The following is a 13,133-nucleotide window of genomic DNA, read 5'->3' on the forward strand; positions in this document are numbered from 1 at the left end:
CATTTGAGATCCACTTGGACGTGAGGTGTGGGTGGAACAATGGCATAGGAAATTCAGATTATTCCTTATCACGTCGAGGCTTTCAAAGTACAAATAATCCAACAACGTGATGATCAAACAACAGCATTTGATTTAATATTGGATCAAGCCGGTATTTGGCCTCGATTGATTCCATTGTTCTCGGCCTTTCGTTCTCACTCGTTGAAAGGAAATTCAAAGGCCGGATTGGTCCCGAAGAAATGTATTCATTGATTTGTGTGTGTGGATTTAAAATGGATTGTTAATGTCATTTGCTCATTTTTTGTATCTTTTCCCCGATTCTAGGGACGATAGAGATTCTTAGCTAAGAACTATTCGTATGATGACTTGGATGTTTTACCTGGCGACTCGAGCACACCTCGAAAAAGATAAATTGTCATCACTAGAGACTGCGAAAAAATCTAAACAAATGATTAAATATTTTGCCCTTTGAGGACATTTTGAGGCACAAATTTTCAGAAAATTGACGATTTCTAATTCAAACAGTTAACATTTTGAATTTTTCTTACATGCTCACTGATGAACATCAAAATTGACGTGTGCTTAGTACCAAGGGCTTACCAAACAAATATTACCGTGCCAAATTTCTCTGCAAACTATAGAGACTATAAAAAAATCGATTCGCATCATCTATTTCGGGTATCCACTCACAGCTGCATACTCAATCCCACCTCCCTCTCTACTGGCACCCCATCACCTATCGTCACCCTGTCACTCATCCACGTTGTCTCAAAAACATGTTGGAACCTCTTTGCAGAGGTACCGTAGCACCCTCTGCACAAAAATATTAAGCTCAAATTGATGGTATTATGTGTCCAGCAAGCTTCAATTTAGCTGTGGAAAGAGGTCATAAGTTGCAGGGTGCCCAATCAGGCCTATAAAGGTGCCATGGAGCAACATCTTGATCTTCCTTTTGGCAAATAAACCCTGGTTTTTCTGAGAGATGTGAGCCTTTCTTGATATGTCCTCGGGTAATGCAAATTTGCACAAATCCGTGGCTCGGACTACTTTACTTTGCATACAATTTCTTCAGAACCAACAATATACCAAAACACACCTATATCATCAGAATGTAAGAGTTGGATCTTTCACCTTTCATGAATCAGATTTGTAATTGGTGATTTCAAAAGCCAAATTTCATAACGGTTGTCCTGTAACCACCCTCGTTTTTGCAAGTAAAAGGAATAGGAAGTAGGATAACCTTTCTTTGGGGAAAAGAGAAAAGTGGCGAAGTGGTAAAAGAAAATGTACTTCTGGGTAACATTCTCTACTATGGTTCTCGATAAGTTACCAAAGAAATAAATGCAAAAGTCTCACGGCTTTTAGTATTACAATTTTTGACCCTAGGAGGAGAAAGAAGAACATAATAAAAGTTGAAATCACAACTTTCGAGAATTTCGTTAAGTTTAAAGCAACAAATTTGCATTCAGTGAAGCAATATCTTGTGTGTTCTGCATTGATTCAGAAGTGCCAAAAGTGATCCATTTTATGACAACTTTTTATGCAATTTGCACTTCAACATCGGTTAGACGTCTTGCCAAAAGAAGAGAAAAAAGACTAATGTTCTAAATATATGTTTCAAAGTAATTAAGTAGGTTAGCGCATTGTAAATTAGATTACAATGTGACAGCATTTTGGCTTGACTAAAAAGCTACGACAAAAACTATCTGATGAATAAAGTATTATTCGATTTGCCTGTTTTTTTAAAGTCTTTTTTGAGGCATTTCAAAATTTGCATGATTCGTTGCATGTGAAATAAAAAACTCTGACTTTTTTAAAAGTAGTTTGGCCATTTGTAAATGTTGTTTTAACAATTTGGCCCTTTAGGATTGAATATTACTGAATAATTTCAAATTCTCTATAAAAGTAAATTTTCGGAGTCTCTTAGTTATCACGTAAGAAAAGTGGTTAAAGAAGCGTTAAAAAATAAAAGTAGGTGAATTCATAGGTTGCCCATAAACCATCGGTTTGTCTTCACGAGGCACCTTGACTAGTTAAGACTCTGAAATTGACAGTTCAATCTCCAAGCTCGGAAACAGTTAATCATGGTACACTCGGTTGCATTAGATCTAGAAATCGCTTCCGTCAAATATTGGGTCCATTACGGCAGGGAATGTAGTAAGCTCGTTATTCTTATTTGAATTGTAATATAATATAAGTGATCTAACATGTTGATATGTCACCTGAATAGCCAAAGAATAGGATTCCTTGAAGAAGATGATCACAATATTCGTTAGTCAACCGAGTGATGAAAAAAGTTGATCTATATTAAAACAAAATCAGTAAACCAATAGTTATTTGAGTGCTCGATTGACATTGTTGCAATGAAAACCATAGAGGAAGCAAGGCCTAGGGAGTGCGAACCGAGCTAGCCAGGCGGACTCGTTTTCAGAGTTGATGGATGGCAGCTGGGAGGCAGCAAGGGTATTTTATCTGATTTTATAACTGATGCAATAAAAGATATTTATCTAATTAGCTAGTCCTAGCTATATTGAATGACTTAATCGGTTATGCGAACGGTGCCGATAATTAATTAATACATTATAAAAGGAATCAATTGTGCTTTAAAGCAAAAAACAGTACAACAGTATACTAATATTGTTCTAGCTACAGAAAAGAGTGATTTAGCGGAGCGTCGAGACGGTGAAACCGGTGAAACCCACATAGAAAGGGCAACTGCAAAACAGGAAAGACAGGCAGCCTGCGACCATGGTTGGGTGGGTGTAAAAGATAAGTCCGGACTTGGGTAGATCCTGAGACGCAATGCCAACCGGATGAATAGCTAGATATTATCCGGTTAGCATGCGGTCATCACGCAACCTAGGAGGTTGCGAAAAGAATAGCTGTCATGGCTGCTAAGATAAATCCCTCTTTTTGAACGGCGGGAGTTGATCTGTCCTTTGGTTACCGATTCAGCAGCAGTAAAAAAAAGCAATAAACGCGATTTTTCCTCTTATATGTTACTTCGACAATAAACATAGCGTTAAGACCATACTTGCAGTCATACTCTATAGCCCAAGACACATGATTAATAGGTACTAAAAGGGTATGAGTAACAGTTAATTGGGGCTTGATGAGGACATTTTCAATTGTAGCCTTGGTTGGGTCTTTGAGATAGAATTCTTTTTGCTTTTGTACTAACATTCAAGCAGCCAACCTCTAGCCTTGAAATGCTTCACATTACGTTGACTTGGTGGTGTAAAGTCAGTGATTTTTTTTTCAAGATGAGATTGTCGCACTTGATCTCTCAGTCCTCAAAACTAGTTGGTCTTCTTGTCAACAAGTTTCAACAGGGCTTGTCAAGTGAACGCGTTTATGAACAGCTGACGTTATTCCATGGAGTAAAATCAAAGACAACACGCCCTGCCAAACCGCACTGCGCATGCATTAACTATTGACAATAATGTCATTTTGCCTTCTTGTCTAAGCAAATATCACTGTGATATTTAGCCAAATTGATAGTGCGTTCACCAAATTACACAAAACATGTTTATTTTGTTGGTTTTATAACACAGCTCACTCAAAATCACTCGATTATTGAAAATTCAATGGGTGGATGGTGCGAGTTGACTGTGATGCTGTGTCTTAATTCTCCCTCACCAAAATGCCCAAAATCAGGGTGCCGGATCACATTTTTCCTTGAATTTCTTTCACTTGACATGCCCTATATGAGCGAGGGTGCTATTTTTATATATTGGCTACAATCCATGCTATTGAGTTCTGATCGAATTATATACCAATATATAAAAACATACCAATTACTTGGCCTATCTATATATACCGTACTCAAATACTTTTTCACTTACAAAAAATGAATGCTAGCCTAAACATTGGAAAGACATAAGGAGGGAAAATGTGACTCTTTTGACAAAATTGTCGCTCGTTTGTGCATTTTTCGACACTCTGTGCGTGAGGGTGTAGTTGGAAACAGAGTCATGCCATAAGGAAAATGATAAACGGTTAAAGAGTAATTAAAGTCAAAAATGAAGTTATTTCTACGATCTTTTTAACGTCTACTTTATACCCCAAGTTCCAATGCATATTGTATTTGATAACATTTTTCTCAAAATGCGTGTTGGTGGTTTTAGGAGCTTAAGTGGTAGATGCAAATCCAGCCGATAAAAAATTCAGCTCAAATGCCAAGATCTCTTGATATGTTTTTCTTTGTCAAAGAGACAAAAGGAACAACTTTTATGAAATACAAATGTTAAAAAGTAGCTCAGAGAAGTGTGTTAAATCACTTCAGGTATATTAAAATACAGCATTGTCAAAAACGTAGTCAATCAGTATTAAACACACTTTTAGTTTTGTATTGGCCTAAAATTTCATAAACTTTTTTTTTTCAAATGCTTAGTTATTACAACTTGAAAATTGCGCTGTACACCTTAAAAGATAAAAAAGTCCTAATTATATTTCCAGTTATTCCCAAGGCATATTAATGTCTTTTTCAAAAGTTCAAGCAACAAGCTTATTCAGTTGTTGTGATGTGTTATCAAAAAATTTTTTAACGCAAAAATATAGTGCATAAAGTTTGCCTCAAAATGACGATATATCTAGAGTGAAGCGACGTTATAAGCGGAGTCAATTCACATAAAAATTGTAAGAATGAATTGGGATTTCGAGAAAACAACGATATGACGTTTGATATGATATTGACGTTATAAGCGGATACGGTATAAGCGGGTTCCACTGTACAAAAATAATAATTTGCTTAAGTTTCAAAACTAGGCCATGACATTTCAACTTGAGATCGTCTCACTTTTAAGAAAACCATATTCGGGCGCAAAATGGACAATCAAGTCCAAACCAAATCAGAGTCGAGAGATCCGAGAGAACGATCTAATCAGAGTGAGGTAGGATCAAACATCATACCAATTACCTATCACTCTGTCCATTTCAAATGTGTCTCAGCCCTACGACAGAGAGGCCTCACACGAATAAACAAACAAACAAATGCAATGGAAAATCTCAAGAGTTTTACCTCGACAACCCAAAATGGGGGTTTTTTCTAAATTTCAAAATCAAGGCCGTTTGATTCATTTACACTTTGAAACTCCTTCGATCTAGAGCCGTGAGCTCGCTCTCCAAAGTACATGCTCAAGTACAGTGCTGTTTATGAAATGAAACCTTTTGACGGGATCCTCGAAAGTTGAGTTTTAGATTCTTCACGCGTCAAGAAAGTCTTTCACTTTCTCTCGTCCTCGTCTCTTTCTATCTCCCTTGAGGCGACTTGTTCCTCGGCGTTTGACGATTTAGACGATTTTAGGCTTTGTGTGGTAGATTCATGCATGGACGCATAATTTCCGCTCATAAATGGTTTACTCAGGATATGAAGGAACAATGACAGTAGAGGACCAAGTCTTGACTATTGATCTCAGTCAACTAGAAAATCATCAGACAACAAAGTGATAAAGTGAGTCTTGAAAATAAGGAAAAATGATCTCGGATCAACCAAACCATAAATTGTGGCTTGGGTTATTATGTCCACTTTTATGGCCTTAGTTGGGGGCAGATCGTCCAAGAGACATTTGAGACGTCTCTGAAGAATAAGATGGTAGAATGTATATGCTTCCTTATTTTTGAGCAATCTCAGGACACTGAGTGACATTGATCTTTTACGAGTTTCGTTATCGGGAAGCGAGAATGAAGCAGTCCCTATTTCTAATGTAGAAATATTTTATTCCAAGAATTTCTCCAGTTTTCTAATCTCTCTATCTGATAAATGTTCAATACTCTGTCAAGTTTACCGAAAAAAATGACTTTGTTCACCCATGAAGGGTACTATCCAGTGGGTGTTTTAATCCCCGATATCATGCCACCGACTTTGAAGTCTGGCCAATTTTACCATGAGAGGATGGGAAAAATCCTTAGGCAAGTCAAACTCAAATATTTGTGAAAAAGACGTCCAAGGGTTGTTCTTTCAACAATGATTATATATGTTTTTTCTAGAATATCCCCTTTTAGAAATGGAATTTTTTTTTTGCGAATCCCTAAACTAAGAAGTCCCAAACCTATAGGAAAGTGACCACTTAAGATCAGTTCAGTTTTGCAATCCACAAGATGGACAAGATCGGACGCGTTCGTCTACACAACATCCAGGATGCTGCCGTATACGTGCGTGGGATTTGGCAAGAGTTGTGTCAAAAACCTAGAAAAGGGGATCAAAAATGTTTTTAAGATCAAGGTTGCCAGAAAATATGGGCAGTGAAAGCACTAGCAAACTAATGAATTTCCGACATTCCACTGGCATTGTCATATTCCATTGAAAATGTAAATTAGTAGCCTTAGTAGCAATTCCCGTGATAATTTATTTGATCCCATTCAGTAAAAATTCATGGCCAATAACGTTGAGAAAAATCAAGTATCAGAGAAGTGTGCATAGACCACACGATTGGTCAACGTCAAACGCAAAAGTGCCTCTTTTTTGTTTTTTGTTTTGTTTTGTTTTCACGGGCTTTTCTAACCGCTACAAGTAATGGTATCAGTAATATTAAAATGAAAGGCCACTTTTCGCTCTTTTTTACCTTTTAATTCTTATATGATATTTGGTCTACCAACGAATTTGAGTTGGCAGACCGACCTAGTCCTTGAATGTGGGGTTGATCTGGAATGCTATCTAAAAAAAATTTCCAAGTCTGACTTAAAGATGCTACCGGAATAACACTACGTATTCTCTATGAATATTAGCGGGAAACAAATTAAACAATGAGGGAGCCCGAGAAGGAAGAGATGTGGACTTCATTGTTCGAACTAGCCTGAATTCTCGAGGGTTTGAAGGTGCTCTCAAACCGCACGTTAAGCCTCTGCGGTCCCTGGAATTGACCCTAAATCCTGGGTTGGGACAAACCTCATGGATGCTTTTGAAAACGTACAGTATCAGATACCTTTCGTACCTTCTCTGAACACTGCACAGTCCCAACTTTTTTAGTCTCTCCCAAAACGAGAGCTCTCTCATTCCTGTGATGCTCCTAGTGAAACATCTTTGGACTTGTTCGACCTTTTGCAAACCTGCTGAACTCATTGAAACCCAAATGGGTGAGCATATTCAAGATGTGGCCGGACAATCGACTTGTACAGAGTTAGCATCGTGATGCTATATCTGGACTTAAATATGAGATAAATCCAACCACACATTTGTGTGGTTGCTTTACCCACCTTCAACTGGATATGCTCATTGAACTTTCCATTATTTTGGAGGACTACACCTAAACCTTTCATTGATGAGATCTGCTCAATATATTTACCTCCATTGTCTACGAGTGGAGTATTCAAAGGAGTTGGCCCGAAGGTCATTGAGCGGAATTTCATTCCGTTCAGGGCCATATTACTCTCAGTTACCCAAGAGTGGGTTCGATCTAAGTCTTTTGCAAGGCTACTGGAATCTTGGCCATCCCTTCCAGAAACTAAATTTGTATCGTCAGTCAGCATAAGAAGAGAGACTGGCAGTATCACGAAGCTTTTGAAGCGGGGCATGGAATATTATAAAAAGGAAGGGCCCTAAGATGGAGCCCTGGAGAACACCTGACTTGACATCATGTACAACAACAGACCGTGATCAACTATATCAAAGGCCTTGGCTAAATCAATATAGACAACATCAACTGACTCGTATCTCTCTTGCTCCTCGGTAATCTGTTCCTGTTCTATTTACTTCATCAGTATAGTAACCGCACTGTGTTTGTGCAATGTTTGATTTGATTTAATGTCAAGTTTCGTGGATGTCTTTTAAGAGCAGACAATTTTGCGCTTCAAAGCTAGGAATGTCTTGTATGGATCATTCGATTGTTGCTTAGACTGTGTATTCTACTATCTACCTGTTCCAAGCCCGTTCTTCATCGTCGTTATTCTGCTCGATTTGTTGGGTACAATTTGCATCTTTAAGGCCTCGCTTATTTGCAGTTGTCTCTCAAGATCATTATGATAGGGCTAGTGCGTATTCCGATTGCGCAGAAGAGTCCAAACAAAGGTTTTGGGCCAATTTTTATAAAGAGAGAACAATGGTGCTGCTTTCCATATGACAATTTTGGAGCTTTTATCTTTATAGAACAAAAACTCTCACATTAAATGAAATACCTTGTGGTGTTGAACAGCTATTTCTGTTCGTGAACCTGCACTTCAGGTAACTTTCAATTACTTTATTTGCTGACAATCGTACCTTTTGTTTGAGACTTCCCCCTAAGGGCAAATTGTTTGCAATCGTTTACACGTGTTAAAAAGACTTTGTTACCCTACCAGCTCCAAGTAGTGAAATTGATAAAGTCTTTGTTCTCTGCATTTTCCTTTCTTTTTCCTGAGACATCCCTTTAACTCGAAATTGTTTTAAATCGTTCAATCGTACGTGTAAAAGAACACTTTGTTACCTTGTGCAAGCTTCAAGTAGTGAAGTGAATAAAGCCTTGTTGACCAATTTTTCTTTTCTTGATAATTTTTGCGTTCATAGGGAAATAAAAGGAGCCTTTTTCGCCTTGTTCCTGAACGAGTGAAAAAAGTCATTCTTGTCTCAAGACATTGGATTATTCTAAACGACCCTGGTGTTGAACTAAACCTATACATTCAATCCTTCAAATTACTGTTTTCATTCCACCTCTAACCAGAGGAATGATTAACTGCATTTCTTGGAACAATTTATCCACCGAGGCTCTTGATTGATGAAATAATTGCTTGTACTAATGTTTATTTCTGACCTCTCTTGAAGTGAGAGGGAATGAAACTAATAATGGATTCCGAGTCTGGCAGAGTTCATCAATTGTATACACATTCGAAACGTAATAAAGCCATCTTCCTGGGTGGGGGCCAATGAATATATTTAAATTTCTGTTTGGAACAGCTTCAATTAAGCGCGTCAGAATGGGTTCAGGTTGCTCCAGAGTTGATGTTGTTGTTGTTGTCTTGTTCATTGTCAGTTCTTGGATGGTTGTTGTTCATAATAATTCAGCAAAGGGACAGAGAGGAGGGCGGCTCATTGGGAGAGATGGATTGTGCCACTGTGTTAATGGGATAATTGGTCCATTGTTCCACACAAGGAACATCTTGGCACTCAGGCAACCTTGAGAAGGGCTCTTCGCCCTTACTTTCGTGTCACTGAAACAAGAGGCAAGATTACACAAATTCCGCTCACACTCCAGACAAGTTATATACAGAGATATTCAGAATAACTTGATGTAAGCTACAGACAACTAAAATGGCTATTGACTGTCTCGAAACTTCGAATGGCCAGAGAGGACACTTGAAAATGTCATAAGACCTTTGTCTTTTGATAGCTCTTAGTTCAATGGTGATGTGGGGAAAGTGTTTTCTTTGTTATCCTACATTTTTTTAAAATGAAGGCGCGTCGTAGTTGGAGCAAGAAGAATACGTATGATTTCAATTGTAAAACCGTATATACAGGCTCATGAATGTGGCCTTTCTCTTTCCAGAGCTTCGTTTAAAGAACAAGTTTTGTTTTAACGCTGAATGACTTAAACAGCAATGAGAAGATTAAGCTGAGTTCAGTTGAAAGACACTCTTAAACCGGTTTTTGGTAACCCTGAAATGGAGCTATGCGATCAGATTTGATTCAATCGCTTTAAAAACGGGAAATCTAGCCTCAGCTGAAAGAAACTCTCTAGACATGCCAGATTAAAGAATCAAGTCACAAGTCATATAAAACGATTTTTAAGTCAGCAAGTGAATCAGAGCTGACATTTCGAAATTATCTCTATTTCACCAAGCCATCCTTGCTGGTGAAACATGATTTGACCTTGTAACCGCAGAAAGAAACTTGCAAATTCAGAGAAATACTGGCCTGTTAATTGCTTTTTAGCAAAGCCCACGCAAGGTAATAGACAGGGCTTTAGTCATTCATAATGAAAAGAACTGATTACAGTTGCCTTATAATGCTTACTCATCTGTGAGAAATAAACATCACAGCTATTTCTCGTAAAAAATGTAATGGAGTTGCCTGGTGCAATTGCTTTTCTTAAGATCTCAGTGGCCAATATTTCAAAAACTTTGACTCATCATAGTCAAACTTCAACTTGCCTGGCAAATGGAATGGGTATTCTTTGTCCAAATATGTCAAATACAGCTAACTGAAATGCAACCCTTAGATCAGGTACTTAAAAAAACAAGAACTCTCAGATGAGCTTTTTGCTTTAACGTTTTTGTCGACAAATGATTGTCAATTACTGCTGAAGTGAAGATATGCAACAACAACAAAACAACAACAACGACAACGACAACAAGAAATCTTGAGGGAAAAACAGCTTTGGAATTTTTCAAACTCATGAATCTTTTTGGCTAGGGAACATATTCCATAAGTGATGGAACTGCGGAAAATTGAAAAAAAAAAAATGGTGAATCATAATCAAACCTAATATGATTTCCTGCCAACAAAATACATGACAAACTCGCTTTGAATCGGCTCTTTTAGTCCAACCCTATTCAATAAAGAAGATTTAGGTTATGAATCAATGCACACACGAAACAATTCAAAACCACAAACACTTCATAAGACTGCTAAGAGCAAGCTTAATTTTTTGGCCTGATATCCCTGTCTTCAAATTTAAAAAAAAGTCATTGTTAGTTATTGTAATGTTTCAGCATTCGGCAGTTTCTGGTAAGGCTGCCCACAACAAATCCTAGTTCCCTTCTATCTCTACGAAATAAACGAAAAAAAAGGCCGCTTTTTGCGGAATTGATGTCTTTGCATCAAGTACATGAGCCGACCGTTTATTATTGAAGTTATTGGTCACAGAAAATTTTTCGCAAATTTTATGAAGCCATTGTCTTAAACTGATGGTCGAGACTTGCGCACACATAAAAAAGGTCCATTGAAAATAATTTCATCTTAAAGTAAGAAGTATTTTCTGTATGCGGTAGCATCTTTCAAGTCAGATTTGGAAAAAAAAATTAATTAGCATTCCAGATCAACGCTACATTCAAGGACTAGCTCGGTGTGCCAACTCAAATTCATTGGTAGACCAAATATCATATAAAGATTGAAAGGTAATAAATAGACGAATTATAACCCCTCATTTGATAATACTGGGGATTAATTATATTCCCTGTAGCGGTTAGAAAAGCCTGTGAAACAACAAAAAAGCCCAGCCAAATTCAACACGAAAGAACGGCCGAACGTTGATTAAAATTCACCAGACCAATTATCGTCCATAAACTTGCTGTCCATAGGATAAAAACTCTTGACTTATCATTCATGGAGCCTTCAAAAGGCTTCTTCCGAAAACCTCAAGAGCCCTTGCCTCACTAAGGACCTCATCATAGCAAGTCATAACACTCATATTTCAGAACTTACGTCGGACCGTCCCAAAGCGGGACTTTTTGGAGAATCGGTCAAAGGCGGAATGGAATCGTCTCTGTCCTGATCCCAGTGATCGGCTTTGGCGTTGTTGAACGACCTGGCCATTTTGAATGGCCTGGAGGATGACCGCCGCCATGGCCGGGTACTTGAATACGTTTTGCCAACACGACGGATGGGTGGGGCACAACGGGTAGGCGGGCTCCTCTTCGGCCAAAGGCGGAGAGAACTCTTCAGGAGAGGATACACTGGCCGGCTCCACATCATCCCTGGATGTGGGCCAATAACCCGCAGAATTCACCACATAGCTTTCAGATATCTAGAGCATAAAATGGACATTTTGGTTAGGGTTATTTCAAGCTGACTTTGCCATTGTAAGAGCGAAAGAGTAAGTGAATGGGCAAGGTTAAAAAGCAGTATCTATTAAAGAGGGTTGAAGTCAGATTTGAGTTTTGGATTTCATGTGAAGGTCTTTCAAAAGTAGCATCAGGATAAGTAACAGAGTAAAAGTTACTTCATCCCCTTCAGGACCAAATTCGTCAAATTAGCGCTAATCTAAATTAATGCAAAGGCATAAAACTCAGACGTCTGAGTACGACTAGACTAACTGTGTTCGTTGAAATGGAGTAACTTACGTGTGACAAAAAAAGCAAGGCCGAAATGACGACCACGAAGGATTGGGTTAACCTGAGGCGTTGCATTGGACTCTCTGCTTTGATCTACCGTTGGAAACAACAACTCTCAAAGTCAGTGGGGTATCCGCAAGGAAATGAGCACCCAACCATCTCGACGAGGTCTTTTATAGACCTGACGATCGGATCGAGCGGCCTTCATTCTCGGAAGGATTTGCCGACGCGGATTTGGAGCCCCGAAGAGCCTTTGGTGAATGGATCGACTTGGGTGGCACTCAAGTCTGCGTATTAACTGACGGAGTGACACGCAGACAAAAGTGATGGATGAGTGAGTTGAGACGGATCGAAGCATTAGGCGCGAGGACACCTCAGGATTTGAAATTAACACGTATGAAACTACTGACGACACTTGTGAGCACTGCAGCTAGGCAACTCTGCGCATGAATGAAAAAAAGCTTTTTGACTATGAGGAACTAAAGGAATATCAATCAGAGAAATCGGAGAAACAGCAGGCTCGGGGATGCCACGGTGGTTGTGATAAGGGGACCGCGGTGAATAGATCCTAGCTAGAGAGCGGATTTGAACGTGATGTATTGAGTCATAGAATGTCATTTTTATGGGAATAAAATAGCGATATAAAGGGACAAAACGCCAAAAAGTTCTGAAAAAAATGAAACGGTTTTCATAAAAGACACTGACAACAAAAAGTAAGATTTATTAACTATGTACGTTTGTAAGGACAATTATGAAATATTTTTTTTGCTGCTTATCATTATTCAGTTATTAGTACAAGTGGGAATTCCTTCATTTCTTATCCCCCTGGAAAAAAAAATCATCTTTGATGGTTCCAACCTGTTTCATACTTAGTTCTTGTCAAGAGGAATTGACAGGAAAACTGAAATGTCAAAACTCATTTTTGTACACTTTGAAACAATAATTACCTTGCTAAAGGACGTTCTTAATATCACAAATGCAATATGATTTATTATCTTCTCACATCTTCCTTGCTGGCATATTGGCCAAAGTCTCAACGAAAAACACACGGATGGAGACGTTTATCCCGTTTTTCAGATGCCCTCACGATGTGGAATAGATCTTGTCTTCAATTTCCCATTTTGCTGATGTTCCAATGTCCAGTTTTGAACAGCATTTAGCACTATTAAATT

General features: G+C 38.4%; 1 protein-coding gene across 1 annotated transcript; it reads right to left on the reverse strand.

Moving 5' to 3' along the window:
* Positions 1-8,826: 8,826 nt before the first annotated feature.
* LOC131892708 (uncharacterized) lies at positions 8,827-12,315 on the reverse strand. Its single transcript, XM_059242539.1, has 3 exons — positions 11,971-12,315; positions 11,333-11,654; positions 8,827-9,120 (listed from the first exon to the last, which is right to left on the reverse strand). Exons 1-3 carry the CDS (start codon positions 12,034-12,036, stop codon positions 9,107-9,109), a joined length of 402 nt encoding a protein of 133 aa, XP_059098522.1. The 5' UTR covers positions 12,037-12,315; the 3' UTR covers positions 8,827-9,106.
* Between the last annotated feature and the right edge of the window lie 818 nt (positions 12,316-13,133).

Source organism: Tigriopus californicus, chromosome 2 (genome assembly GCF_007210705.1).
Source record: "Tigriopus californicus strain San Diego chromosome 2, Tcal_SD_v2.1, whole genome shotgun sequence".
NCBI classification, from domain to species: domain Eukaryota; kingdom Metazoa; phylum Arthropoda; class Copepoda; order Harpacticoida; family Harpacticidae; genus Tigriopus; species Tigriopus californicus.

Coding starts and splice junctions, on each gene's coding strand:
- LOC131892708 (XM_059242539.1), bottom strand. CDS start 12,036: ATGCAACGCCTCAGGTTAACCCAATCCTTCGTGGTCGTCATTTCGGCC. Junction 11,655..11,970: donor CCTTGCTTTTTTTGTCACAC/GTAAGTTACTCC, acceptor TTTATGCTCTAG/ATATCTGAAAGCTATGTGGT.